The sequence below is a fragment of the Esox lucius genome, chromosome 15 (genome assembly GCF_011004845.1).
Source record: "Esox lucius isolate fEsoLuc1 chromosome 15, fEsoLuc1.pri, whole genome shotgun sequence".
NCBI lineage: Eukaryota > Metazoa > Chordata > Actinopteri > Esociformes > Esocidae > Esox > Esox lucius.
Window position 1 is genome coordinate 7475874 of NC_047583.1, and position 26711 is coordinate 7502584.

The window sequence follows — 26711 nt, forward strand, 5'->3', positions numbered from 1 at the left end:
CGGGGGAAAAAAGTAGAATTCAATATACTGTTCGCAGACTGTGTGGAGCTAGCCAGCCACCGTATCTATTTTCTGATAACCCGTAACGTTAATAACGTTAACTCCTTAACGTTACGTTACTCTGATGGTCGGTCTCCAGGAAGACGGAAGCCAATGCGAACCGCAGTTCATCCATATCGCCGCTGTCATCCACGGAGAAAGCAAGGGCATGGAGCTAGTTAGAAGTTCAGATAGCGACATATGAAAGTAGCTACGTAGCAGCGCATTGGCGTTGTTTCGCTAAATACCCAGTAGTACTTTTTTAGTTAGTTGTCTAACCAGCTGAACTCAGATAACGATAGCAGTTTATCAGAATCAGGAGCATGGCGTTAATCCTGTTGACGAGGTCCCGCACTCCATTGATGAAAACATCTCAGTCATTGAAGAGCGAGTTTCGAAAAGGTGAGAATTAATTTTCGCGGCTACGCTAGTACAGTAACTAGCTAGGTAGCTAGCCAAGTCATTGGATGTGTATTCAGTTACATTCTGGTAATGATCTTTATTATGTGGATTTTACAAATTAGGGAGGATAGGGGCATTGATCATGTTTAATGTTATGTCAAGTTAATAATCGAGGTATCCTTATATGCATACATAACGTGTAAGCTGGTTCCCATAGTGTAAATTAGCTTGCTACTAGCTACTCAAACCGTAATACAATATAACCCTTGCCCTGGCTTTGTAAATGTGGAAGGTTGAAAATGTCTAACATAATTTAATAATGTTAGTTAACGGTCTGTTTCGCTGATATAAAGGGGTAACTACGGGCTCTTTGAAAGTTATGGTTAGCTAGCATCTAACAGTAGCCACCCGGTACTGTCTGTATGCATGTTCCAGAATAATGGGTGTTGTGGCATGTTCATGTAGCGTTACTGTGGCATTGACGTTAGGGTCTTTGTTGATCATTGACACTGATCCTTACGTGGCCGATAAAGAAGAGGCGCCTAGACTGATTCATTCTTGCTAACTATAGCTGTTCTGTTACAACATTAGTTATGCTTGTTACCTTGGACATCTGACTGTTACAATGCTCCGGGTTGCTGAACTGAGGCTGTCACATGCGAATACAGCTCTATTTAGCGTATCGACTTCCTACCGTACATATACTATCAGGTTACAGCTCTCAATTTATGTAGCCTAATGCAGTCCAGGATGTTCTGTAGATGTTTATAAACACGTATTGTGTGTATTTTCTTTGTAACTTGGTGGGAAATAAAACAACAGGCACCACACACACACACCTTGCCAATGTCGCTAAATAATTTTGAGGAGGATAAGTCATGAGTGGCCAGGCTAAATGAGGACAGTCTGGGTTCTGTGTCACAAGCTAGTCAAGCCGACTCCTTATCCAGCTCTGCAGTCTGTCATAGGCCTGTTTTCCTTTCTCTCTCAGGGCCTTTCCTTCTGCACTCCACAGCTGAGAAAAACTGATTCTATACAGAATCCCTTGGCATATCTGCTTATAATGTAGCAAGGACCAGGTTAAAACAAATGAAGTCACAGGAAGTAAAGAACCTGCAACAGTAAATTATCTCAATTAGTACAACAATCAGTCCAGATGCAGAGACCTTTGATCCAAAAACACTACATTTATGAACATTTCAAGATTTTGTTTTACAAATTAGGTGCAAGAAAACAAAAAGCGTGTACCTAACTCAGTAGAGAAACCCAAGCAATTTCCCAAGCAATAGTGGGTTTGGTAGATCAATTGCCCCAATAGTCAGTAATATAGGTAGGGTGCGGTGGGTTTGGTGACTCCTACGTCTAATAGTCGGTAATGATGTTGGGTTCAGTGGGTTTGGTCACTTGTATGTCTAATAGTCAATAATGATGTTGGGTTCAGTGGGTTTGGTAGCTTGTATGTCTAATAGTCAATAATGATGTTGGGTTCAGTGGGTTTGGTAACTTATGTCTAATGGTCAATTATGATGTTATGTACAGTGGGACCCTAGGAGGGTTTATGAATGAAAACCGCCTTTCTGATTGTGAATGCAGGGATAAGTACTATAATGCACAGTGTTAAACCGATTAACTAATCAATATTTTGTTTAAAAGACAGCTTTTTGGCTGTACAGATACCCAGACATTTTTAAGCTGGCAGACAATATGGGCATTATACATAAGTACATAAGCTTAAATAATAAAACATTTTAGTCACCCTAGAAAACAACCAGTAATCAGTTTTGCATTCTAGACTAACTTCAGATCAATAAAGTTTTTCTCAAAAAATAAATGTACTGCCTCTAGTAGTCTACTTCCCTATTCCGGTGCAACAATGCTCCTTCAATTTGGGTTCAATCTTGGCCCTTTGCTAATTTCAGCACACTCCTCTATCTTTCTCACTTATTCCATCCAATAAAACCCAAATAATGTATATTTAAAAACTGCAAAGGCAGCCAGTAGTTTGGATATTGCCTGATCATCTATTATCAATTTGTCAATAGCATATACAACACTGATCACATTCTTGGCCGATATTCTAAAAACACACTGGTGTATCCTGGTATAAAATATGCTGAATGATGCTGTTAATTTCAACAAATGCAAATTCAATCATAAAAAAGTATATTTCAGTGTATTTTAATAACAAAAGATTAATGATCTAATGGGTAGTTGTGATTATACATTTATATTAAATATTAGGTTTTCTTTGCTCCTCCCACACTTGTACACATTTTATTTTCCTGTGTGATATATTGTTAACATTTAAAAAAAAAAAAGGAGACAATGTCCCATCCCAAAAGACTAATGAGTAATCTCTGTGACTATGTAATTCATCATGTTTGAAAATGTAGATAATCTAAATTTTTTATATTACATATTACACATCAGCCCAAAATGGGAGGTTTAAAAAAGTTTTAATCCCATCTTTAACGTCTTGTGGTTGGGTGAGTCACTGGAAACAGGATTCTTCTTTCTACTCCCTCTGTCCCCTCCTGTCTATCTATATTCAGACCTTATATTAACTCAAAATGAAAGTTATATTGTGGTAGCCGTGATGTTAGGCCTGGTCTGTTACTGTGAAATATTTTGAAAGAGAGGATCTTTGAGTGAGATTGTCTGATTGGACTGTTAGAGCCTGACTGAATGGACCCTCAACCTAACATGGCACCCTCCTCCCCCAACTAAACACAGCTCTTGAGTAATAAACCCCACCCCCTACTGAACACAGCTTGGTCCTTTTTGTCTTAATGAATCTGAAATCCCAACTTCTTGATGCAACTTCACCATTGTATCCAAATTGTGTAGTAGTGTACCATAATGCATTGTTATATGCTTTCATTTTTTTAAATGTGCTACTATGTTAGAAACTGCAGGAGCACAAATCGGTTTGGGTGAAGGAACTGGCACTGTTCTTGTTTTCTGGTTCTTTGCACCAGTCATTTCTTCCATCAGGGAAGTTTTAGATCTACTTCAAATAAGGTCTGTGTTTGGTGTGGGCTTCCACCACCTATGTCTTGATAACTGTAACCTGTAGGACAAAGTGACTTCTATCAATATCTTTGCCTATACTTGCTCTATTTGTTTTGTATAGTGAATTGATGCTGATATATTGACCAACTTCACATAGTCTTGAAGAGATTTACATGGCTATCAAAACAGGGAGTCTGAGTAAACCATAATGAAAGGGAATCTAAAATAATTACCGGTAGACAAAGTGAATGGTGTAATAACGTAAAACAACCCCTTTTTCAAGTTTGGTTGGTACCGTTTATGGGGATAATGACGTGTCAACCGTCCCTGTCTTTGGGGGTTACAGGGTAATAGACTCCTGACAGTTTGAACCGCCTCCCTAAACACAGCTGTTCTGTTTGGAGTCATTGCCTCAAGCCAGTGCTCATCGTTAGTTAATATGACCCCTAACTGACTAACAGTCTAAAGTAAATCAAAGCCAGGTGTCTGCCATCAGCTGATAGGGGTTAAAAGGTTGGAATGAGACCTCACACCACCGCTATAACTGGACTGAGGCTTAAGCCCGAAGCACTCCCATTAACCGCACATATTATGTAAAATTATACTTCCTTCACTGTGATCGGTATGGGGAGCAGTTTACTGACTGATGTGCCGGTTTACTGACTGGTGGGTTTGGTTTGTTGTCTGGTGGGCTGGTTTGTTGTCTGGTGTGTTGGTTTGTTGTCTTGTGGGAGAAGACTTCAAGTTGGGTAAGAGACCAGGATGAGTTTTGTGTTTATTTTCTCTTGCACGCTTTGCCTTTCAATTCTGTTTGTCTCTCTCTCTGTTTCAGGGAAGCTGCAGGATGGGTCCTGTTTCAGCTGTTCGGCTCTCAGACTCTCCAGCCAAAGGTAGCTATGTTTACCACAGACATGGAGTTTATCCCTAGAGGAAGTGGGCCAGGATGTTGTTGTTTATTAGCGCCCTGTCTTCCTCTGTGCCCCCAGCAGAATGGACGGTGATAGGCTGGTGTTCCGAGGCAGCAGCCTGACTCCTCCTACCTCAATAGGCCCCTCCCTCCACACCACATCAGATGGATACCGGGTTCCAGGCCACGCCCCGTCCCAGAGGCTGTACTGTGCCATAGTGGAGAGTTCCTCCCCCTCCTCTCTGTACCATCTGGGAGGGGGGTACCCCCAGTGGACGTTCCCCCGGCGGGGGGACAGGGTGAGGTGGGTCCACACCACCGGCTGCCTCCGAGACGACTCTAAGGTGGAGAAGTCCCTGCGCTCGCTGAAGGACAAGAACAAGAAGCTGGAAGAGGGAGGGCCAGTGTACAGCCCGACAGTGGACAACACGGTGGCCAAGCGGACAATCGCTCAGCGCGTTGTGGACGAGGTCAAACATTACTACCACGGCTTTAGGCTGCTGTGGATCGACACCACCATCGCAGGACGCATGCTGTGGCAGGTCCTCAACGGGCACCCACTGTCCCGACGGGAGAGGCGGCAGGTGAGGGGGGGGGCGGGTTGCAGGGTCACGGGGTGATGGGGGGGGTTGCAGGGTCACGGGGTTGGTGGGTGCGGGTTGCAGGGTCACGGGGTGATGGGTGGGGTTGCAGGGTCACGGGGTTGGTGGGGGCGGGTTGCAGGGTCACGGGGTTGGTGGGGGCGGGTTGCAGGGTCACGGGGTGAGTGGGGGGCGGGTTGCAGGGTCACGGGGTGAGTGGGGGGCGGGTTGCAGGGTCACGGGGTGAGTGGGGGGCGGGTTGCAGGGTCACGGGGTGATGGGGGGGGGGGTTGCAGGGTCACGGGTTGGTGGGGGGGGGGTTGCAGGGTCACCGGGTTGGTGGGGACGGGTTGCAGGGTCACCGGGTTGGTGGGGACGGGTTGCAGGGTCACGGGTTGGTGGGGGAGGGTTGCAGGGTCACCGGGTTGGTGGGGACGGGTTGCAGGGTCACCGGGTTGGTGGGGACGGGTTGCAGGGTCACGGGTTGGTGGGGGAGGGTTGCAGGGTCAGGGGTTGGTGGGGGCGGGTTGCAGGGTCACGGGGTGAGTGGGGGGCGGGTTGCAGGGTCACAGGGTGATGGGGGGGGGTTGCAGGGTCACGGTGTGGGGGGGGCTGGGTTGCAGGGTCACGGTGTGGGGGGGCTGGGTTGCAGGGTCACGGGATTGTGGGGGTGTGGGTTGCAGGGTCACGGGGTGAGGGTCAGCTCTGAACTGAGTTGCAAATTGCACTTTATTCTAATTTAGTTGTTAACTTTGAATTGGTCACACCTCACGGGTAACTGGAGTGGGAGCTTAATTAAAGGGAGAATAATTAAGGACAAATTGCTTGATGTTTATTTACATTGTTTATGGTTACCTGCCAGTAGCACTAAGGTCTACAAATCCTTACCCAACCCTGGAGGGTTTATTCTAATTAATATTTATTCAAATTAATTAATTAATTTAAAAGTGAGTATTCTGGTTAGTTTTTTTTTTTTTTTTAAAGTCAATTGGGATGAAAGTGTCAAGATTCAGGATTTTCCTTCCAGTAACTGGCAGAGGAAAACGGAAATGAACGGCAGCTAAACAAAGGGTGAGTATTAGGAGTGACCGATTTCACATTTACCAGGGGGCAGGTTATTGTTGCAGTGGATGGTGGGGAGTGAGCTGTGGTAGAGGGGGTGTGGCTTGTAAATCAGTTGGCCCCAGTGGTGATGTGTGAAGGTAGGGCCAGTTAACCAGATTGTTGACGTTCACAGAGCAGGGTTGTCGGGGCTATGGCAACAAAGCGGATGGCAAGCTTGTAAACTACAATGCCATAGTCCAGGATTGGCTGGATGGTCTTTGGCTATTAGATCCCAGTTCTTGATAAGACCTGTGGAGAGAGGACCTGGTTGAATCAAGGAGGTTTTGGGAGATGGGCAGGGATCCACTGGGAGGGATCCAGTGTTTTGGGAGGCATGCTGTTCTGTTTTATTTAAACTCTGAGAGTCCTGATGGGATTAATTAGCCTCATGTTGTTAGGTGGTTTGAGTCCTGGGCTTATTAGACTGAAAGATTACCTCTCTCCAGGAAGTGACTGTAATCTGCTTTCTCTCTGTCTGCTCTCCTTCACAGTCTCTACCTCTTCCTCCATGTATCTCTGTCTGCTCTCTCCTTCATTCTCCCTCTATCTCTTCCTTTCTCTCTGTCTGCTCTCCTTCATTCTCCTTCTATCTCTTCCTTTCTCTATCTGTCTGCTCTCTCCTTCATTCTCCCTCTATCTCTTCCTCCCTATGTCTCTGTGTGGTCACTCTGGAATCAAGGAATCTGTGCACACAGCAACTTGATCTGTTTCCCTGATCCGGATGTGTTTTCATGGGCTACATTAGGTGGTCTATATAAATATATACTTGGCTAAGCAAGCCAATAGTAGGCAATTTTGCATTTGTTCCACCTGCTCCATCAGCCTCTAAGTAGGCAATGGTCCCTTGGAATGTGCATTTAACAGTGTGACATGATGGCATATATTCGGGCTTTACATTTGAGATTTGTTTAAAAATGGACGACAAATTGAAATAGGGGTTTACTCATTAACTCTGCTGGATTGAAATATTAAATGCAGAAAAGAGGGAAAAGTGTTTAATTGGGCGGTTGTATATTAATAGGCACAAATCGCATTCATTAACGAATCTGTTATTGCTTTCATGCTCAGTCCCCATTTCTCTCAAAACACAAGGATCTTGATTCGGACAGCACTCTAGAGAATCTTATACTCCCTTCACTAAAACTAAACTAAAAAGATGACAGTTACGGAGATAATAGCTGAAAATATGTAGAACCAATGTTTGTGCAGAGACTCCAATGTGGTCATGATTACATTACCCTACTCACCGTGAAATGTGTCCTGTGGAAATCAGAATTGCCCTTAAAATACTGTGTATCTTTTGAATAAACCCACCTACATCCTGCAGGTGTTGGGCTCGGTTGAACCTGCTTCCAGGTCATTTCTGAAGTGACTGTCCTTCGCCCTCCCCTCCATCTCTCCCTCTCTCTCCTTTCATTCTATCCATCCCTCACTGTTCTCTGTCATTCCCTCCTCTTTGCCTTGGTATCTCACTTGATGCGGCCAAACATCCCCACATGTTATCACATGAGCTGTGTATTTAGCCTAGATTGAGAAACTTTGCGGCAGTGAGGGTGTACAGTTCTTTGACAGTTGTGAGAACCCAGGTGAACTGTAGATGTAAGACATCCTGGGGGAAGGAAGACCCATTTTCTTGTCCGGGCAGGTTTTTATTTGTGATCTGAAGGCTGCTGAGGGGCTGAGATCGTTTAGTATATCACTAGTGATGTTAATGGACATAGTTTGGGCTGGCTGTTCTGGCAGTATATCAGTGTCTGTCATGTTAAAAAGAGCTTGACGTGACGGACACTGAAATGTGACGGACACTAAAATGTGACGGACACTGAAATGTGTCACACTTAATGTGACGGACACTGAAATGTGACGGACACTGAAATGTGACAGACACTGAAATGTGTCACACTTAATGTGACGGACACTGAAATGTGACGGACACTGAAATGTGTCACACTTAATGTGACGGACACTGAAATGTGTCACACTTAATGTATTGAGCGCATCCGGTAAGGAAGTCATTATTAGAAAGGCCTTAATCTGTGATGGCTTTGTACTGATATTATACAAAAAGTCAAGTGGGGAATTATACCTGTTGGTATTTAGGAAGGGTTTGTTTTAAGCTTGTTTGATTAAAGTTTACAACTGTAACATCTGTGTCTGGGTTTAAGCGTTCCTTTGGGCTGGGTATGGCTTGCTGGCCTTCGGTTTTGTAACCATGGTTTACTGTCAAACCAGTGACATTAAAGCACATGGATTGTTCCTTCATTGTCAAACCAGTGACATTAAAGCACATGGATTGTTTCTTCCGTGTCAAACCAGTGACATTAAAGCACATGGATTGTTTCTTCCGTGTCAAACCAGTGATATGAAAGGCAGTGTCGGGTTGTTAGTGATTCTTCCTCCAGTCATCTACAGTGATTATGCCCTGTAAAGGCCTTGTCCCTTATCTTAACATGTGCATTCATAGCAGACCTTTATGATGCGCCTGGCTGTAAGGCCTCCACTAACTCGGTCTATTCATCTAACCTGGGCTGCTTAGCCCTCTTAAATTCCCCCTTTTCACACTCCCTCAGGGCTCCCCAGGCCTCCTCTGTCTACTCCTGCTGTTTGAGCCTAGCAGTGGGAGGTTAGGGGAGATGATATACATGTCAATGGGCTGGCAACAAAGAACTTTTCACCGAGTTTGGCTTAAGGCCTTCCTTCAACCTCAGAACCAGTGACACAGGTGGCTGGGGAGAGAAAGGGAGATGGAGGGAGGAATGGAGGTGAAGAAGGTTGGGTTGGTGTAGAGAGGAGGGAGGAATGGAGGTGAAGAAGGTTGGGTTGGTGTAGAGAGGAGGGAGGTAAAGATGGGGAGGTGGGAGGAGTAGGGAGGACCGTCTGATTGGTTTTGGTTCTACTACAGCTCAATATTTTTTGCTTTGCTGGACTGTAGATGTTCAGATATGTGTGCTAATAATGTATCATGTGTTATCCAGGTGCAGTGTTTCCCCTACTTTTTCCCAACAGTGTGGTGGGGTTGCGTCCCGACAGTTCAATGCGTGAAATGCTAAAACGTCCTCTCTGTACACCAGTCTCTCTTGTCAACTTGACAGTATTATTTGACAATACTATCTTAACATCATTCTCTAATAATAACCTAACTACTCTGTTTACCATTCACTAAAATGGTTTGTGAATCACCTCCCAGACTCCTAATAAAAGCTACTAACTAATGAGACAATATGAATTCCATGTACAGTATAGTGTGTTGCATTGGGGGTTGCAGAGGGGGTAGAAAATATAGTTTTGCTGGATGTAGCACACAGTGGCCCTTAATTTCACATTATATTTGTAAATGTACAAACTCCTGGGTATTTCGTACAATACATTCACTGCGGCACTGAACAGTTTTCCCGCAAAAAGTATCCCTTGTACATTACAGTGGAGGGATGGAAAATATAATGTGGTTGGAATTATAAACACAATCCCTTTCCAAAGCAAATGAGGACATGCAAATTAACAACGATGATGACTTATTTAAGCTCTAACTATTTCTCAGTGTGCCCCACCTTATAATATTCTATAACTTGTGTAAAGTGTTATTTAAATAGCAATTTTGTTTTGTTTATATTTTTCTAACATAGTTTTTCCTTTGAGAATGTACAGAGTATACTATATAGACACACCGCCAACTTTTATTTTTGAAGGCAAAATACAACAATTGGAAGTCTTACTGTTGCTGCCAAATCTCTAATGATGCCTGCATGATGCTAATCTATTGTAGCCGATTGTTGCTATTGAATTGTGAAAGTTGGTTCGCTAGCTTACTTCTTGCCTTTGGTTTGGTTGCTCAGACGTTGGCTACCTTCTTTCTATCAATGTCACAGCCACTTACTGACAGTTCAGCACGAAAGTGCGCGTGCACAGACACAGCCAGTTAAGTTTCTCTGACCTCACTCGCTAGCTTGATGACTCTGAACATCGGGTGCAGGACTTTGCTGCTCTGCGTGCGATGGTAAACTGCGCTCAGCTTGGGGGGGGGGAATCTTATTCCGTACAAGTATTCTGTTTTTCTGTGGCGGCACAACACATTTTAGCAGTGGCGGACCACCACCTATAATTACAATAAGAGGGAAACACTGAGGTGACAGGTAGACAGGCTCTATAGAGGACTGATGTGTTTATTTATTGACTAATCACTGCACTCTAACACAGCTAACAACTAGCCAATCAAACAAAGCTGTCCGTTGCCCTGGTGATGTGTGGCCATTTGGTCAAAAGTGCTGACAGTTTAACATCCTGTGAGATGACTGGGGTAGAGAGGTGCTGAGGGGTTGTTGTCTGTCACTGCTAGTTTGCCATCGGAGTGTGCTTCCTAATACTGCCCCCTTCTGGAGGCATAAAGTACGTACTCTGCATAACTCTTAAAATCTTAGACACTAAACATCTTCTGTCTTTCCTTCCTAGTTCCTGAGGACATGTGCGGATGTCTTTAGACTCCTCCCTTTCCTGGTTTTCATCATCGTTCCATTCATGGAGTTCCTTCTTCCTGTAGCGCTGAAGCTCTTCCCCAACATGCTGCCCTCAACATTCGAGACGCAATCCAAAAAGGTTTAGTAGGACCTCTGTATTCCCAGTCCCTGACACTTGGCCTCTGACCTTACATGGTATAACCTTTGGGTATTTCTGTAGCAGTAACTCCTTAACCCCTGACCTATCGCCTTGAACCAAGTCCATGGTACTTTATTTCTATGGTAGGACCTCCTCCCTGACCTTTCACCTGAAGCTTTCATCCTAACCTCATCCCTACACAGATCCTTAATTCCATTTGTGTAATACCCCATAGCAAACCATAGGCCCCTTGAATTCACTAGTAATCCTGAGTATAGACCCCTTGCCCTCACCTGTAATCCCAAGCATAGTTTGGACTTCCTGTTTTAGCCATCCCCTCCCCTGGCCCTAACTAATTGTTTGTGTGTGTGTGTTCCAGGAGGAGAGGTTGAAGACTGAGCTGCGTGTAAAGTTGGAGATGGCTAAATTCCTCCAGGACACTGTGGAGGAGATCGCTCTGAGGAACAAGGCTGCCAAGGGAAATGTCACAGAGGAGTTTTCTACTTTCTTCCAGAAGGTACTACCCACATCAATTCATAACTGCTATGCCCGCCCACCAGTCTGTCTGTCTATACCTCCTCAACATGCTTATTCATCCGTAACTCCTCAACCCCCTCATCCATCTGTACCTCCACAACACGCTCATCCATCTGTACCTCCACAACACGCTCATCCATCTGTACCTCCACAACACGCTCATCCATCTGTATCTCCACAACACGCTCATCCATCTGTATCTCCACAACACGCTCATCCATCTGTACCTCCATAACACGCTCATCCATCTGTACCTCCATAACACGCTCATCCATCTGTACCTCCATAACACGCTCATCCATCTGTACCTCCATAACACGCTCATCCATCTGTACCTCCATAACACGCTCATCCATCCATCTGTACCTCCACAACACGCTCATCCATCCATCTGTACCTCCACAACACGCTCATCCATCCATCTGTACCTCCACAACACGCTCATCCATCCATCTGTACCTCCACAACACGCTCATCCATCCATCTGTACCTCCACAACACGCTCATCCATCCATCTGTACCTCCACAACACGCTCATCCATCCATCTGTACCTCCACAACACGCTCATCCATCCATCTGTACCTCCACAACGCGCTCATCCATCCATCTGTACCTCCACAACGCGCTCATCCATCCATCTGTACCTCCACAACGCGCTCATCCATCCATCTGTACCTCCACAACGCGCTCATCCATCCAGCCGTTCCTCTACCACGCGCTCATCCATCCAGCCGTTCCTCTACCACGCGCTCATCCATCCAGCCGTTCCTCTACCACGCGCTCATCCATCCAGCTGTACCTCCACTACCCGCTCATCCATCCACCCGTTCCTCCAACACACGCTCATCCATCCACTCGTTCCTCCACCACACGCTCATCCATCCAGCCGTACCTCCACTACTCGCTCATCCATCCAGCCGTACCTCCACTACTCGCTCATCCATCCAGCCGTACCTCCACTACTCGCTCATCCATACCTCCACTACCTGCTCATCCATCCATCCGTTCCTCCACTACCTGCTCATCCATCCAGCAGTACATCCACTACCCGCTCATCCATCCTATATCCGTCTATAGATTGTCTGTGGCTATAAATGATGTCTCTGTGACTATCCCCCCTGTAGATTCGCGACTCTGGGGAGCGTCCCAGTAATGAGCAGATTATCCGCTTCTCCAAGCTGTTTGAGGATGAGTTGACTCTGGACAACCTGACCCGTCCCCAGCTGGTTGCTCTTTGTCGTCTTCTGGAGTTGCAGTCGATGGGAACGAACAACTTCCTCCGCTTCCAGCTCATCATGAAACTACGAGCCATCCGGGCAGACGATAAGGTTTCTATCCCCCTGCCACCGGCCCCTAACGTCTGGCCCTTTGAACTCATTATGGAGAAAAGAGCCGTCCATGCTGACAACAGTGTCTGTAGTCCCTAACCTCTGACCCCCATGACCCCCCCCCCCCCCCCCAACCTTTGACCATTCCCCCTAACTCCCAATGTAATTTACATTATTAATAAACATGGAATGGACCCTTGAATTTAGAAACATTACAAATGGGTTTTGACAAGAGGCAGCAGGAACTAGTCACCCAACATACAGCACAAGACTAAGTGTACGGTTTTGTGTTTGTGTGTCCAGCTGATATCCGAGGAGGGTGTGAACACGCTGAGTGTGAAGGAGCTCCAGGCGGCATGTCGGGTCAGAGGAATGAGAGCTCTGGGCGTCACAGAAGAGAGGCTGAGAGAACAGCTTCAACAGGTAATAGACCACACTGCTATTATAATTGTTACAGTCATATAATACGTCAGTGTTCTACTGAAGGTGAAGCTGATCAAACAGCAGAAACGTGAAGGCTCAAAATGATAACTTTTATATACAGACACACACACACACAACATATTAATGTTGTGTACAATAACTCAGTCACAAACACTGAGGTACTGTCTCAGACATGTCTGGGTTATACTGACCTGGGAGCCGCAAAGGTGGCGCAGTAGCTGCAAACTAGAAACATGATAATCTTGCTAACGCTGGTGTTAAAGAGGAGGTGTTAAAATGTGTGTGTGTGTTTTCCTCTCTAGTGGTTGGATCTCCATCTAAACCAGCATATCCCCACCTCCCTGCTCCTCCTGTCCAGGGCCATGTTCCTCCCTGACACCCTCTCTCCTGCCGACCAGCTCAAAACCACGCTGCAGAACCTGCCTGACATAGTGGTACGGAACACTACAGTTCTATATGTAGATGGGGGTACGGAACACTGCAGTTCTGTGTGTGGATGGGGGTACGGAACACTACAGTTCTATATGTAGATGGGGGTACGGAACACTACAGTTCTGTGTGTGGATGGGGGTACGGAACACTACAGTTCTGTGTGTGGATGGGGGTACGGAACACTGCAGTTCTGTGTGTGGATGGGGGTACGGAACACTGCAGTTCTGTGTGTGGATGGGGGTACGGAACACTACAGTTCTATATGTAGATGGGGGTACGGAACACTGCAGTTCTGTGTGTGGATGGGGGTACGGAACACTGCAGTTCTGTGTGTGGATGGGGGTACGGAACACTGCAGTTCTGTGTGTGGATGGGGGTACGGAACACTGCAGTTCTATATGTGGATGGGGGTACGGAACACTACAGTTCTATATGTAGATGGGGGTACGGAACACTACAGTTCTATATGTAGATGGGGGTACGGAACACTACAGTTCTATATGTAGATGGGGGTACGGAACACTACAGTTCTATATGTAGATGGGGGTACGGAACATTACAAGGTGTCTCTATGTCCTTCTTGACTCAGGAGGCCCAGGTCAAGGGTCAGGGGTTATCCTTTATAACATGGGTGTCTCTGTATCCCTGTAGGCTAAGGAGGCCCAGGTCAAGGTGGCTGAGATGGAGCTGTCCCAGGTGGACAACAAGACGAAGCTGGAGGCCACGCTGCAGGAGGAGGCGGCCATACGTCAGGACAACAAGGAGAGAGAGATGGAGAGGCTGGCGGACGCAGCCGAGAGGACAGAACAAGCCCTGAGCAGCGTGGAAAACGCTGCTCCCGCCGAGACCCTCAGAGACACTGCACCTGCCCTCGAGGGCATCAAGGTAACCGCAAATGACTACTGCGGGTGGGAGAGCTTCACACCGACACAACTTCCAGTGGATTGGATCCAGGAGGTTTCACCTTGCAGATGGTAGTCAGCCAAAGTCGTCCTCAAAAACACAGAAAATATTGAATATAAGTGGGTTCATCTATGTGGACGCGTTATTTCATGCCTGCTGCTAACTTCATTAGGAACGTGGTTTGACGTCCGTCTCCATGGTAATCACGTAGCCATGTCTTTCTTCATGCCACACAGTATGAGCGGTGGCAGAGGTACCTCCATATTCAGGTTAGAGGCTAATACCCCTCATCTATGTTACTCCACCTCGTAGCATCATGACTGCTTCCTGACTGTCCTACAGTGTCCTGTGAAACTCCCGTTGCCCGACTACGCCTCCCTCCTGTTGCCCGACTAGGCCTCCCTCCCGTTGCCCGACTAGGCCTCCCTCCCGTTGCCCGACTAGGCCTCCCTCCCGTTGCCCGACTAGGCCTCCCTCCCGTTGCCCGACTAGGCCTCCCTCCCGTTGCCCGACTAGGCCTCCCTCCCGTTGCCCGACTAGGCCTCCCTCCCGTTGCCCGACTAGGCCTCCCTCCCGTTGCCCGACTAGGCCTCCTGTTGACTTTTACACAGATTACACATGGCAAGGCGTGGATTAAAGTAGCTATGCCCCAAGTGTGGAACAGACACTATTCAACCCTACAAATACGGAATTTTAGTGTAATTGTATACACATTTCTGAATTTCTTGTTTGTCATTTTAAACATACAAATGTCAGAAGTTTAGCATAAACCTGTAGACTTTTGCATAGGGTGACCACATTTTCACCCTTGAACTTTGATGAATTGTTGCTTAACTAAGCAATTCTACTCCGTTGTTTGTTTGGCTCTGACTCGTATGTGGAAACATTACAGTATTATTATTGTTATTTTAATTGTGGTGAAAACCGGGACAGTTTGTTAGCGAATGTCGAAAACAGCAACATTTTAGTGTTTTACAGATATTTGTCAGGACGCCCAGCTTGAAACCGGGACAATCCTGGGCATGCCGGGACAATCCTGAGCATGCCGGGACAATCCTGGGCACGCCGGGACAATCCTGGGCACGCCGGGACAATCCTGGGCACGCCGGGACAATCCTGGGCACGCCGGGACAATCCTGGGCACGCCGGGACAATCCTGGGCACGCCGGGACAATCCTGGGCACGCCGGGACAATCCTGGGCACGCCGGGACAATCCTGGGCACGCCGGGACAATCCTGGGCACGCCGGGACAATCCTGGGCACGCCGGGACAATCCTGGGCACGCCGGGACAATCCTGGGCACGCCGGGACAATCCTGGGCACGCCGGGACAATCCTGGGCACGCCGGGACAATCCTGGGCACGCCGGGACGTCTGGTCACCCTATTTTAGTGCACGTCACAAAATCAACCAAACCACCAATTGTTAGCTAACACTGAATGGTTGTTACTTGCTGTGTTTTAACAATAGTAGAGTAAATACCCAAAGACAAGCAAATTTGAACCTATTGGTTCCAGACGTGTTAATGAAACATTGTGTGCATTTAATTGCCAACCAACGATAACTACACCAGCTAACGCTAGGTAATTAGCTAATGCCAGCTACTCTAGTTAAGTCTAATGTAGGCTAACGTCACCTGGAGCCGCAGGAATGCTAAACAGTATCCTTAAAGGTGACATTTGTCATTTTAGCCCTCTTGCATCTCCAACCGGCTCTAGACAACCTTAGCAGCCAAAGAGATAACACCTAACATCCTTGGCAGTCTAGCTCATGTTTTACAGTATTGCTAGAAATACCCAGACTATCCTGCCCTTGGTATATCTAACCAAGTGAGCAAATGTTTTTTGTATACGTTTCCTAGCCTAATGGTGCAGGACAGAGAAAGCTTCCTAGGTTTAGTTTCAGGAGTGTCTAGATAACCACTAACTCTAATAACCACTAACTAATTCTAACTAGAGTTATACATTTTTAAAGCCTTTCCTGCCCGTGGAATGAGTATAACCAAGTGAAAACCGCTATTTGTAAAGATGTGGTAAAGAGGGCGAATAGGTTAATGGAACTCCTACGAAAAAATACTTTACAAACTAGCGTACATTTATTTTATTATTTGTATTTAACACTTTATTAGGGTAATAACTAGGCATGCACGATATAGCTGTTCCTCATGTAAGGTTCACGCAAGAAAATTAAGCAGATTACATGTGAGTGAGAAAGTACCCCATGGTTTGTTCTCTGATCTGGGGCATGGTCCTGTTAAGTCACTCTCTGTCATGTGTATCTTTCCAATATCTGAACCCCCCACTTCCACTCCTCTGGACTGTCTGCTGTCACACAAACTATGTCATGGAATGTGCCCACTCTTCCTTTTCTCTTGTCCTCCCTCTCTGCAGGGCTTGTTGATCTAATGAAAATATTAAAGGTTCTGGGTATTTATTTGATGCCTGTCTGCTGTCCCTCTATGACCTGTCTCCTATCCCTCTACTGTCTCTCTATGACCTGTCTCCTATCCCTCTACTGTCCCTCTATCCCTCTACTGTCCCTCTATGACTTGTCCCTCTATCCCTCTACTGTCCCTCTATGACTTGTCTCCTATCCCTCTACTGTCCCTCTATCCCTCTACTGTCCCTCTATGACTGGTCTCCTATCCCTCTACTGTCCCTCTATGACTGGTCTCCTATCCCTCTACTGTCCCTCTATGACTGGTCTCCTATCCCTCTACTGTCCCTCTATGACTGGTCTCCTATCCCTCTACTGTCCCTCTATGACTGGTCTCCTATCCCTCTACTGTCCCTCTATGACTGGTCTCCTATCCCTCTACTGTCCCTCTATGACTGGTCTCCTATCCCTCTACTGTCCCTCTATGACTGGTCTCCTATCCCTCTACTGTCCCTCTATGACTGGTCTCCTATCCCTCTACTGTCCCTCTATGACTGGTCTCCTATCCCTCTACTGTCCCTCTATGACTGGTCTCCTATCCCTCTACTGTCCCTCTATGACCGGTCTCCTATCCCTCTACTGTCCCTCTATGACCTGTCTTCTGTGGGTATTTATTAGACTCCTGTCCTGTCCTTCTGAAACATGTGTCTGTCTGTCTGTCTCTGTGTGTGTGTGTGTCTGTCTGTGTGTGTGGTGCAGGGAGAGGAGATTACTAAGGAGGAAATTGACATGCTGAGTGATGCCTGTTCCAAGCTGAAGGAGCAGAAGAAGTTACTCACTCTGGAGAAGGAGGAGCTGGAGGACTTGAAGGACGACGTGCAGGAATACTGCGAGGTGTGTGCTTTGTGCGTGCGTGCGTGTGTGTGTGCGTGCGTCACAGATCTGATCACTAAAAGACATGTGCGTCTGTCTCCAGGACCTGGAAGAGATAAAGAAAGAGTTATCCAAGAGTGGCCAGGAGAGGGCAGTGCACGAGAGTAAGGCCTCACAACGACTCTCCAAGAGAGTCAACCGGATGATCGGCAGGATCGGCAAGATCATCACAGAGCTGGAGCAGGACAAGGTGCTCCTGGATGGACAGATGGATCGACCGTCCACTCCCCCTATTGGGTAAGCGACGAGCGGTGTCATCAGAAAACTCCTGTGGGAGCCAATGGGTGCGTTCCATCAGACTGGGTTGGGCTAAGGGCTGTTATGTGGCCAGACTGAATGTAGTTACCATTAGTTACCAAAGGGCGAGATGTATCTACCGGTAGTTATAGATGGGCTAAATGCAGTTACCGGTAGGATCAATGTTACAATGTATAGTTACGTTAGAGCTGGTCCATGTATTGGATGTATTCCAGGGCTTGTATTAGATGTATTCAGTTAATCATCAAGCCCTTAGCTGCTTCGTTTAAGTGAGCTAGTTCTGGGTTACAAAATGAATGGTGAGACGGCTGTGGGACGCCAGAAGAGGTTTGAGAACCATTGAGCTAAATGTTACAGTGTGTGGTTATGGTTAGTTACTGATGAGCTAAATGTTACAATGTGTGGTTATGGTTAGTTACTGATGGGCTAAATGTTACAATGTGTGGTTATGGTTAGTTACCGATGGGCTAAATGTTACAATGTGTGGTTATGGTTAGTTACTGATGAGCTAAACATATAGTTATTTCTAGAACTGGAGTAAAGAGTGAGGAGTCAGATTTACTCTTAATTAAAACGTGTGCATCCGTTGAAATTTCACTTCATAGGCCTCTGCAAAAAATGTAAGATATGTTATCATCCATACTGTGTGGTGTACTATGTACTGCTGTCGGGTCATTTGACATGTCTCAGCTTAGTTTAGTCTGATTGGACAGCCGCCCTTGTCACACATTCACGGGTGTGTGGACAGGTGAACGGCGCTGTTGTGGGCTCTCTCCATTTGAAAGAGTACATTTTCTCTCACAAGCAAAATAATGGCCTTCAGAGTGCTCACTAACTCTGTACTTTAAATTACATCCTCATCATTCATTAGTATTACCTTGCTGATATGTTAGGACTCTTGTAGGTTGTCGTGGTTCCCTGGATGTCCAGGGGACGTCCTTTGTTTGCTGGGAATGTTGTTGTTGCTGGCGTCGGTACACATGAAGTGGTACCAGGGTGGATGAGCAAACAGATTATCTTCACAGTGGTTTTACCATTCTGACCAACAACAAGACAAACAAAACAAGGCTGAAATCTTAACATATTGAAATTATTCTTATTATTCAGATTATTCTTTGAGAAATATAGAGACTCTAAAAGGTAAGCTGAATGTTGTTAACATACTGCTAGCCTGTCATACGACTGACACATTTTCACATTGCCTGATAACATTTTCATATTGCATTGGAGTTGCAATCATTAGGTCATGAAATTACCCCGGGGAGAAAAAACAACACAACCCAGGTGTTCTGCAGAGGGCGGCGCAATTGGCTAAGGACCGTCCAGGTTTTGGCCCTTAGTAATCCAATATGGATCCAACAGAATACCTTGCTTCATCTCGCTCTAGCAACACTGGGTTGTGGCGCTGAACTCAAACATGGTCAAAGCCAGAGAGTGCGTTCCGCCAAGCGTGTTAGAACTTCGGTTCGTACATCCTGGTTGACTGAGCAGCGTGATATAAACGAGAAAGGCATCGGATGTGCTTCCTAAGAAACATGTCTCGACAGCGACTGTCCCGAGTCCATTGGGATTTGCTCCGATGAAGCAGGGCCTTGATCATGAATTGGATATCATGAAATTGGGGAGAATAATTGTTTTCAAGTAAAAATAAAAAAAATTCTCTCTCTCACACCCAAACACACACACACACACACACACACACACACACAGTGCTCTTCCCTGCGTTGCTGTGCTTATCCTACTGACTGATTATCTTGGATCAGTGTAGTCTCTAGACCACTCATCAAATTCAGTGTGATTAATCACCAATTCTAAGATGTTATTATTTCCAATTAATAAAGTATATTTGTTGTAATACTTGTAGCTTATGCTTCTTTGCACTTTACTGATGAAATTCGCCCGGAAAAATGGTGTTTGATTTGATCTGATTGGTGTTATCTGTTCTGGGACCCTCCCCCTGCATGGCAGTGTCGGCCCCTCGTCCGCCACCGTGTGTCCTGTGTTAGCCAATAACATGCCTCCTGTATGTAGCCTTCTCTTTACCTTCAGGGAGAACTTGATCAGCATCAGCGAGCTCATCACCGTCATGAGGCAGATCCAGAACATTCCAGAACACAAGCTGCAGAGCATCGCTGACGCCCTCGACGAAAACAAGGATGGCCAGATCGACATTGACGATGTCATCAAGGTATGTGCTGTCGAGTCGGTCAGACGGAGCGCTGCCTCTGGCTCCTTGTCCTCGGCCAGTCAGACCACACCTGTGCACCAACTGAATTCTCACCCGATGTGTGTGCGCGTCTGTGTGTTACTCTAGCTGGTGGAGTTGATTGACAAGGAGGACATTGACATCAACACCAGCCAGGTGGCAGAGATCATGGTGATGCTGCAGAAAGAGGAGAGGCTCCAGAAGGAGGAGAAGGCCAAGGAGAAGGCCCAGAAGGAGCAGGCAGCTAACTTAAATAACTAGGCTCCGCGGGGGGGGGAAGAAACTGCCCCAGAGATGCCGTAGCTGAAGCTCACCCCTGGACCTAAGACCATCCTATACCCTGACCCTGATCCTGACCCTAAGCCTGACCCCTGTCAAGAAGACCAAAGCAAGTCCCTCAGCTACCAGCTACCATCTCTAAACAGTTTCTTCCTCTGCAATGTGCCACTCAAGAACATTAGTTAAACACATCCTAAAGTTGCTAATAATATGTACTCAAAAAAGTATCCGAAAGCAATTAATTTTAAGGAACACATCTTCCGGATTTTTCTGTCTAGGTTGTTTAATAACAACTTTTTATTTATGCCTATAAATGGAGAATGTAAATTGGTTTAGTTAATCTAGGCCTCCAACAGGTAATTATTGAAGTATGTGGTTTGTCTAGGCTTATAACAGGTAAATATTGACCGGATATGATTTGTAGAGGCTTATAACAGGTCAATATTGACCGGATATGATTTGTAGAGGCTTATAACAGGTGAATATTGACTGATATGGCGTGTTTTCACTGCGCAGTGCAGTGTGTAAAGGCCTATGATTTATCTAGGCCTATAACAGGTGAACATTAACAGATATAATAACAATATTCATCTCCTAAGACAGCCACTGGAATCCAAACAAGTTAATATGATTCTAATCAGAGCTGTGTATTAATGGTTGCTCTATATAACTTGTACGATAATGGCTGATGTCATCTAATAATGTTTGAGATGAGCCACCTTGCCTTTCGTTCATTCAACTCATCGAGCCCATTAACAATCTGAAATAACGATGAGTTCTTCAAGACCACTCCTTGACTCTTCACACTAAATCACATCCATCACTAAAACCCATTCATGTGTCATGCATTGCCATTCACACACGTTCATTCCTCTCAGGCCAACGTTGCTTTTTCCTTGATTTTATTGTATCTTATTTTTCTTATGATAATTCACTATTTATTGTGTTGAATGTATCACGGAGATGATGTAGATACATTATTTGATGCTTTTGGGTTTGTCACCACGTAGGCTGTCATACAATTGGGTATACCTTTGCTACCTATAGGGTCCAGTGGTCCCTAAGACTACCTGTATAGTCCTTTAGTCTCTCTGACGAGCCACAGTTCCTCTGCAGAGGAATCTGTTGTGTGAAATTTGCACGCAGGATTGTGTCTGTATTCTTATCATTTTCAAAGAAATTCTAACTGACTGAAGGAGCGATCACATTTAATAAATCAACAATCCGTTGTTGTATTAATCGTCTTAGAGTTCACATCGACAATGATAATCTCGATATCATGGCCTTGAAGAGTACCAAATTTCCTGACGATACGCTGACTTGTTCTTGAATATACAGTATAACCTATAGAATGAACCGTGTCGCCAGCTACCCGAGGAGGTTTGGCTCGGAGTGTAGAAAGTGTTTTTGTATTGGACCAGAGGTGGTGTCTTTAGGCCTGGCCCCAGCTCATGCTGATCCAGAACCTTCCCTGATTTTGAGCTGTAGGCGGAGAAGTACAATGGGTTCCCGGCCCAAATCGGCCCCTGGGCGAGTAGGAGGTGGCTGGTGAGTTCTGAGAGTACATCTGTGATCACGCAATGTTCTTTCTTAATAATGGCCAGCGCAGGACATTAACTATTCTCCTTTGGGGTCTCGAGCTGAACAAGTTTGTGCTATAAAGTATTGAATGTATTTTCTTTTATTGCACTGTAGTCTAATAATAGATATTATTTTCTGGGTGTACTTAGGGTCTGTATGTACGTGACCATGCCCACTGGATCCTAGCTACTAGAGAGATCAGGTTTTGAAGCAATAAGTAATTTACAGTTGAACACAGGTTAAGTTTGAATTTTTTTTGGACAAATTAAGATATTAAATTGTTTTCCTTTTCAGGGCACACACTGTAATGGCTGTGTTTTACAATGAATGTTATTGATTAGTGTTCCAAATTTGGTTTGTTTTTAAAAGAAAAGGGTAGAATGTTTCAACTGCACTTCTGGAAGCTGGCAGCTGGATTAGAGGATGAGTTAGAGGCTTACAGGTGGTGAGGGTTGGTTATCAGAGACTGTAAGTAGGTTTAGAGTTGGTAAACAGAGGCTGGGATTAGAGTTAGTCATCCTTTACAGGGAATAGTGTTAGGGTTGGTAATCAGAGGCTGTCAGCAGTGTTAGGGTTGGTAATCAGTTAGAGGCTGGGGTTAGGGTTGATCATTCGAGATTGGGGTTAGGGTTTTGTAATGCAACAAAAACAACAAATCACATTGCACAAAGGTGAGTAGGCTCTTCCTCGTCTTGTCCTGTGTGTTTCTGTTTTGGTGACAGTACGGAAAACGTTGCATCCATTAGGTTAAATTCTTTGATAGAAAACTGCCAATTTAAAGAACTTTGGTCTGAGCTCTGATAAAAAGTTCTGAATATAAAGCTTAAACTTGGGTCATATCGTAATGTAGCAGGCAAGGGGTGTGTGACCCTCAACCTTACAGCTAAGCCTATGCCGCAAAATCATGCTTAGGTGTAAGTTGATTTCTGCGCTTTATATTATTCAGTCAGTTCAATGGACTGCTATTGTTTTAGATGTGTTGCAGTAGACTGAAATTCACTACTTTAAATGTTTATGAAGTGATTTACGAAAGTACTTAATAACAAGTAATTATTGTATACTGCTATTTATTCCTAAAAGCTGTAACATTTTTATTTATTTAATTGAAGTGAAAATGGAACAAAAATATTGCTAATTGAATAATTTTTAACATGGTCCATATGATTAAGTAGACAATGTTTACTTCACTGCTTTTAGTTGACTTCAAATTATTAGTTAAAATCCTATTTTTTTTTTTTGTCATGAATCAAATATTTATGTAAAGAATACATTTTTACATAAAATGGCACATCTGTGTTAAATAAACTGGTTGATCCTGAATAATTGTGGTCATTGTTTTGTTTAGATTTTCCTTTAATGTTTCATATCATGATCACTCACAATTCTTTAACCTAACCACATCCTTAACCACACCATTAACCCCACCTCACTCCAACCACACCCTTAATCCTACCACTAACCACACCCTTAACCCCAGCCACACCCCCAAACACACCTCACTCCAACCACACCCTTAATCCTACCACTAACCCCACCCTTAAACCCAGCCACACCCCCAAACACACTCCACTCCAACCACACCCCCAATCACCCCTAATCCCAATCACACATCCAACCCCAACTTCACGCCGACTCCATACCTAATCCCAGCTACACCCCTATCCATCTCATCTGCCTTGCCACTCAAAACTACATTTTATGGCTCTGATTAATTCAAAACCTACATAACAATGTTGCACAGTGACTTTATTTGCGATAGTGGTCCCTTTATACCAATGTTACGCCGTGTCTCTATTGACAACATTCGTCCCTTCCCCCTCAACAAAAAAGAAAAGCTACCGTGTAAGTACTGCAATACGGGTTTGCTGTAATTGAGCCCTAAGCAGACGTGTCTGAATATGATCCCCGGAGCGTAAGGGCATTAAAATAAAATGTTGGAATAATGTCATTACTGTAGGACGACAGCTGGCTGCCATTCCCCCTAGTACTTCTAATGATGTTACTGCAGCTCTTTGGGCTGTGTTTGCTCCGCGGGCGCAGTTCAGCATTATAGGGTGATTTGAAATATAAAGGCATCGATCTTGCGTTAGCAGAGTTCACATTCACAGGTGCAACCTAGTTTCGGCTCAACCGGAAATCACCATATTCCTTTAGATCAAAGCAAAATCAGGAGTGCTCCCGATTGATTCCAGCCCTTAGAGACTACATGCAGTAGCTCTGTAGGAGATATTTCTGCACTGAAGGGATAGTATGGCCCTCTAGATTCAGCCAGGGTTGGACAGTCAAGTTTGGGTGTCTTTGTTATATCCATGCCTAGATTTAGTAATAGCAATAAGTGATTAAAATATTCCAAGTTATGTGATCTGATGGTTATAAATTCATGATGGTGTAGTTTTGTCCAGTGCATTGAGGAAGGTTTCTGTGTGTAACTACATCATCAGAAGGCAATGTTCCCTAAACGGAGCAGGAGGTTCTGAGTTAATATCTTCAGATCTAGAATGAAGCATGAGAGACACACACATTGCCAGTCAAGATTCATTATTTTCTACTCTCCTCAAATACTGATTTAGGCTGATTTAGTTCTTCAACTCAACGTAAAGACCTGCTTTCTAAAGGTGCCTGCTCTGAAATGAGTCATGGGACATCGGTTTGGAACATGTAGAACAAAGTGTTAATCCATCTGAAATTTCTGGTAGCAGTGAACTGTAATTACATTTGTCAGATTGTATGGAAACTACACTAATGTACATATGTAATACTGTTTGTAAATGTAACATTTGTGTTCATGTTTAAATGGACTAAACCGGTTCTAATGTAAAGTCACTCCAGATTGTCAACTATAGGAAAGGCCAAACAAGTCAGCTTAACCCATAACTCGAACCCTTAACAAAATATTGCATGTTGATGTCTGATGTTTCTGTAATATTTTATTAACTTATTTATACATGTTGACAACAAAGTAAATTACAACAGAGACGCTGTATCTATAGGAAATAAGGAAGACTGGAGATTTCGTCATAGATGGCCCAGGACCTGCGAAATCCCTCTCAGAGACATGACCCCATTCTTTTTCTATCAATATGGCCCCTCCCAACAGAGATGTATTGGCCTGTCCATTTCTGGATTAAAAAAAGACTGGGGATATCTCAATATTTATGCATATTTTTATACCTATAAAATCTTTGATGTTGTCACTGTGGTTAAGTTCCCTCCCACTCTCCTTAAGACACTCCCACTGTTTCTTAGACACTCCCACTGACCTGAAGACACTCCCAATGACCTGAAGACACTCCCAATGACCACTCCTTGTAGTATTGAAAATTCCACTCAATCCTTTTCGGTTATTACATGCAACCACAAGACAATATTTACAAAAATATTGAGATATTAACATAATTTTTCAACACTATGATTTCTTTACTAGCATTAGAACTGTATTTTCCGTTCATGGTTGACGCAGCTCACATGCCATTAACCAGTCAACGTTTCTCAGCACCCAAGACGGCTATGAACGCTTCCTACTATTTAAATATACGTAGTTACCATGGTTTTATGTTGCTAGAGGCAATATGGACCCTAGGCCATGACGCTGGGAATATGTTATGTACTGGTCAGAGTAACGCCTAGTTAGACACTCCATCACAGACTAATCCTTTATAAACGCACAGTGGGCAACTGACACATGTCAAGATCATGGTTATTAATGTCTTTCCTGTGACGCTACATAGACATATATCTGTCCTGTAAAGCTAGGTGTTTCTATAGGCCGTCTAGGTGCTGCTGCTAATGCTGACGGGCGATGGGGAGTGTAATAATGCAGTGTTTTCATCAGACGGCGATGAGAGAATGCTTTCAGACAGTTCTGTCCTCGGTGCATACAGCTCTACGTTCACTGTCCGTTACACTGCATACAGCTCTACGTTCACTGTCCGTTACACTGCATACAGCTCTACGTTCACTGTCCGTTACACTGCATACAGCTCTACGTTCACTGTCCGTTACACTGCATACAGCTCTACGTTCACTGTCCGTTACACTGCATACAGCTCTATGTTCACTGTTTGTTTTATAATGCACATGGCTCTACGTTCACTGTCTGTTACACTGCATACAGCTCTTTGTTCATTGTTTATATTACAGTGCACATGGCTCTGCATTCACTGTCTATGTTTACAATATCTATAACTAGCTCTATGTTCACTGAGACTGAACCTAATCTACATATCTAGCAATGGTGCATGTGTAATCATAATGTAAGACGCCATGATGCATGTGTAATCATAATGTACACTGATCGCTGTCTGTATTTCCGTTTCATTGTCAGTATTCTTCCATCTCACGACAGGTGAATGTAGCCATAGATACTATACAGTACTGGCTCTATTATATGTATTGACGTGTGTATGACTAAGGAAGCATTGCCTTCTATTCCTTAGTATTTGTTTAATTTATTATTGTAGTTTCATTTCATGCATTTCATTCATGTTTGCAGGGACATTGTACAAGTCCTCATCATTGCCTGTGAAATGACACAGACGTCTCCGGCAACATGTCGGTCAAATGAGTAAGAGTAGAAGTCTGATCTAGGATCAGTTTAGCCTTTAAGAGGCAGTTGTTCCCTTAGCTGTCCCGTGTTGAAACAGAAACAGATTTACCACACAGTGAAACACACATAAAAGACAACAGATTCACCGCACAACAAAATACACACAAAAGACGACTAGATTGTTCTGTCCTTGTCTGACGTGTCTTAATGTTTACTGTAAGCTTTATGATGCAATAAAAACACTAGCACCAC

General features: G+C 44.8%; 1 protein-coding gene across 6 annotated transcripts; it reads left to right on the plus strand.

The window, feature by feature from the left end:
• Positions 1-26711, plus strand: letm1 (leucine zipper-EF-hand containing transmembrane protein 1). Of its 6 annotated transcripts, none has more exons than XM_034297333.1 (15): positions 1-441; positions 4286-4343; positions 4440-4944; positions 10492-10635; positions 11015-11152; positions 12298-12501; positions 12805-12924; positions 13248-13379; positions 14029-14262; positions 14517-14549; positions 17416-17550; positions 17633-17826; positions 18955-18987; positions 19879-20035; positions 20162-26711. In XM_034297333.1, the coding sequence occupies exons 1-15, from the start codon at positions 363-365 to the stop codon at positions 20312-20314; spliced, it is 2319 nt and encodes a 772-aa protein (XP_034153224.1). In that variant the 5' UTR covers positions 1-362; the 3' UTR covers positions 20315-26711. The 6 variants fall into 6 exon arrangements, with proteins under 6 accessions (XP_034153224.1, XP_034153225.1, XP_034153226.1 ...); XM_034297334.1 differs by having other exon boundaries at positions 4443-4944; XM_034297335.1 differs by lacking the exon at positions 18955-18987 and having other exon boundaries at positions 2-441.

Excerpts from the sequence above, each read along its gene's own strand:
- letm1 (XM_034297333.1), top strand. The coding sequence starts at position 363 with ATGGCGTTAATCCTGTTGACGAGGTCCCGCACTCCATTGATGAAAACA. Across the intron at positions 13,380-14,028 it reads AGAACCTGCCTGACATAGTG|GCTAAGGAGGCCCAGGTCAA; the intron begins GTACGGAACACT and ends GTATCCCTGTAG. Across the intron at positions 14,550-17,415 it reads AGAGGTACCTCCATATTCAG|GGAGAGGAGATTACTAAGGA; the intron begins GTTAGAGGCTAA and ends TGTGTGGTGCAG.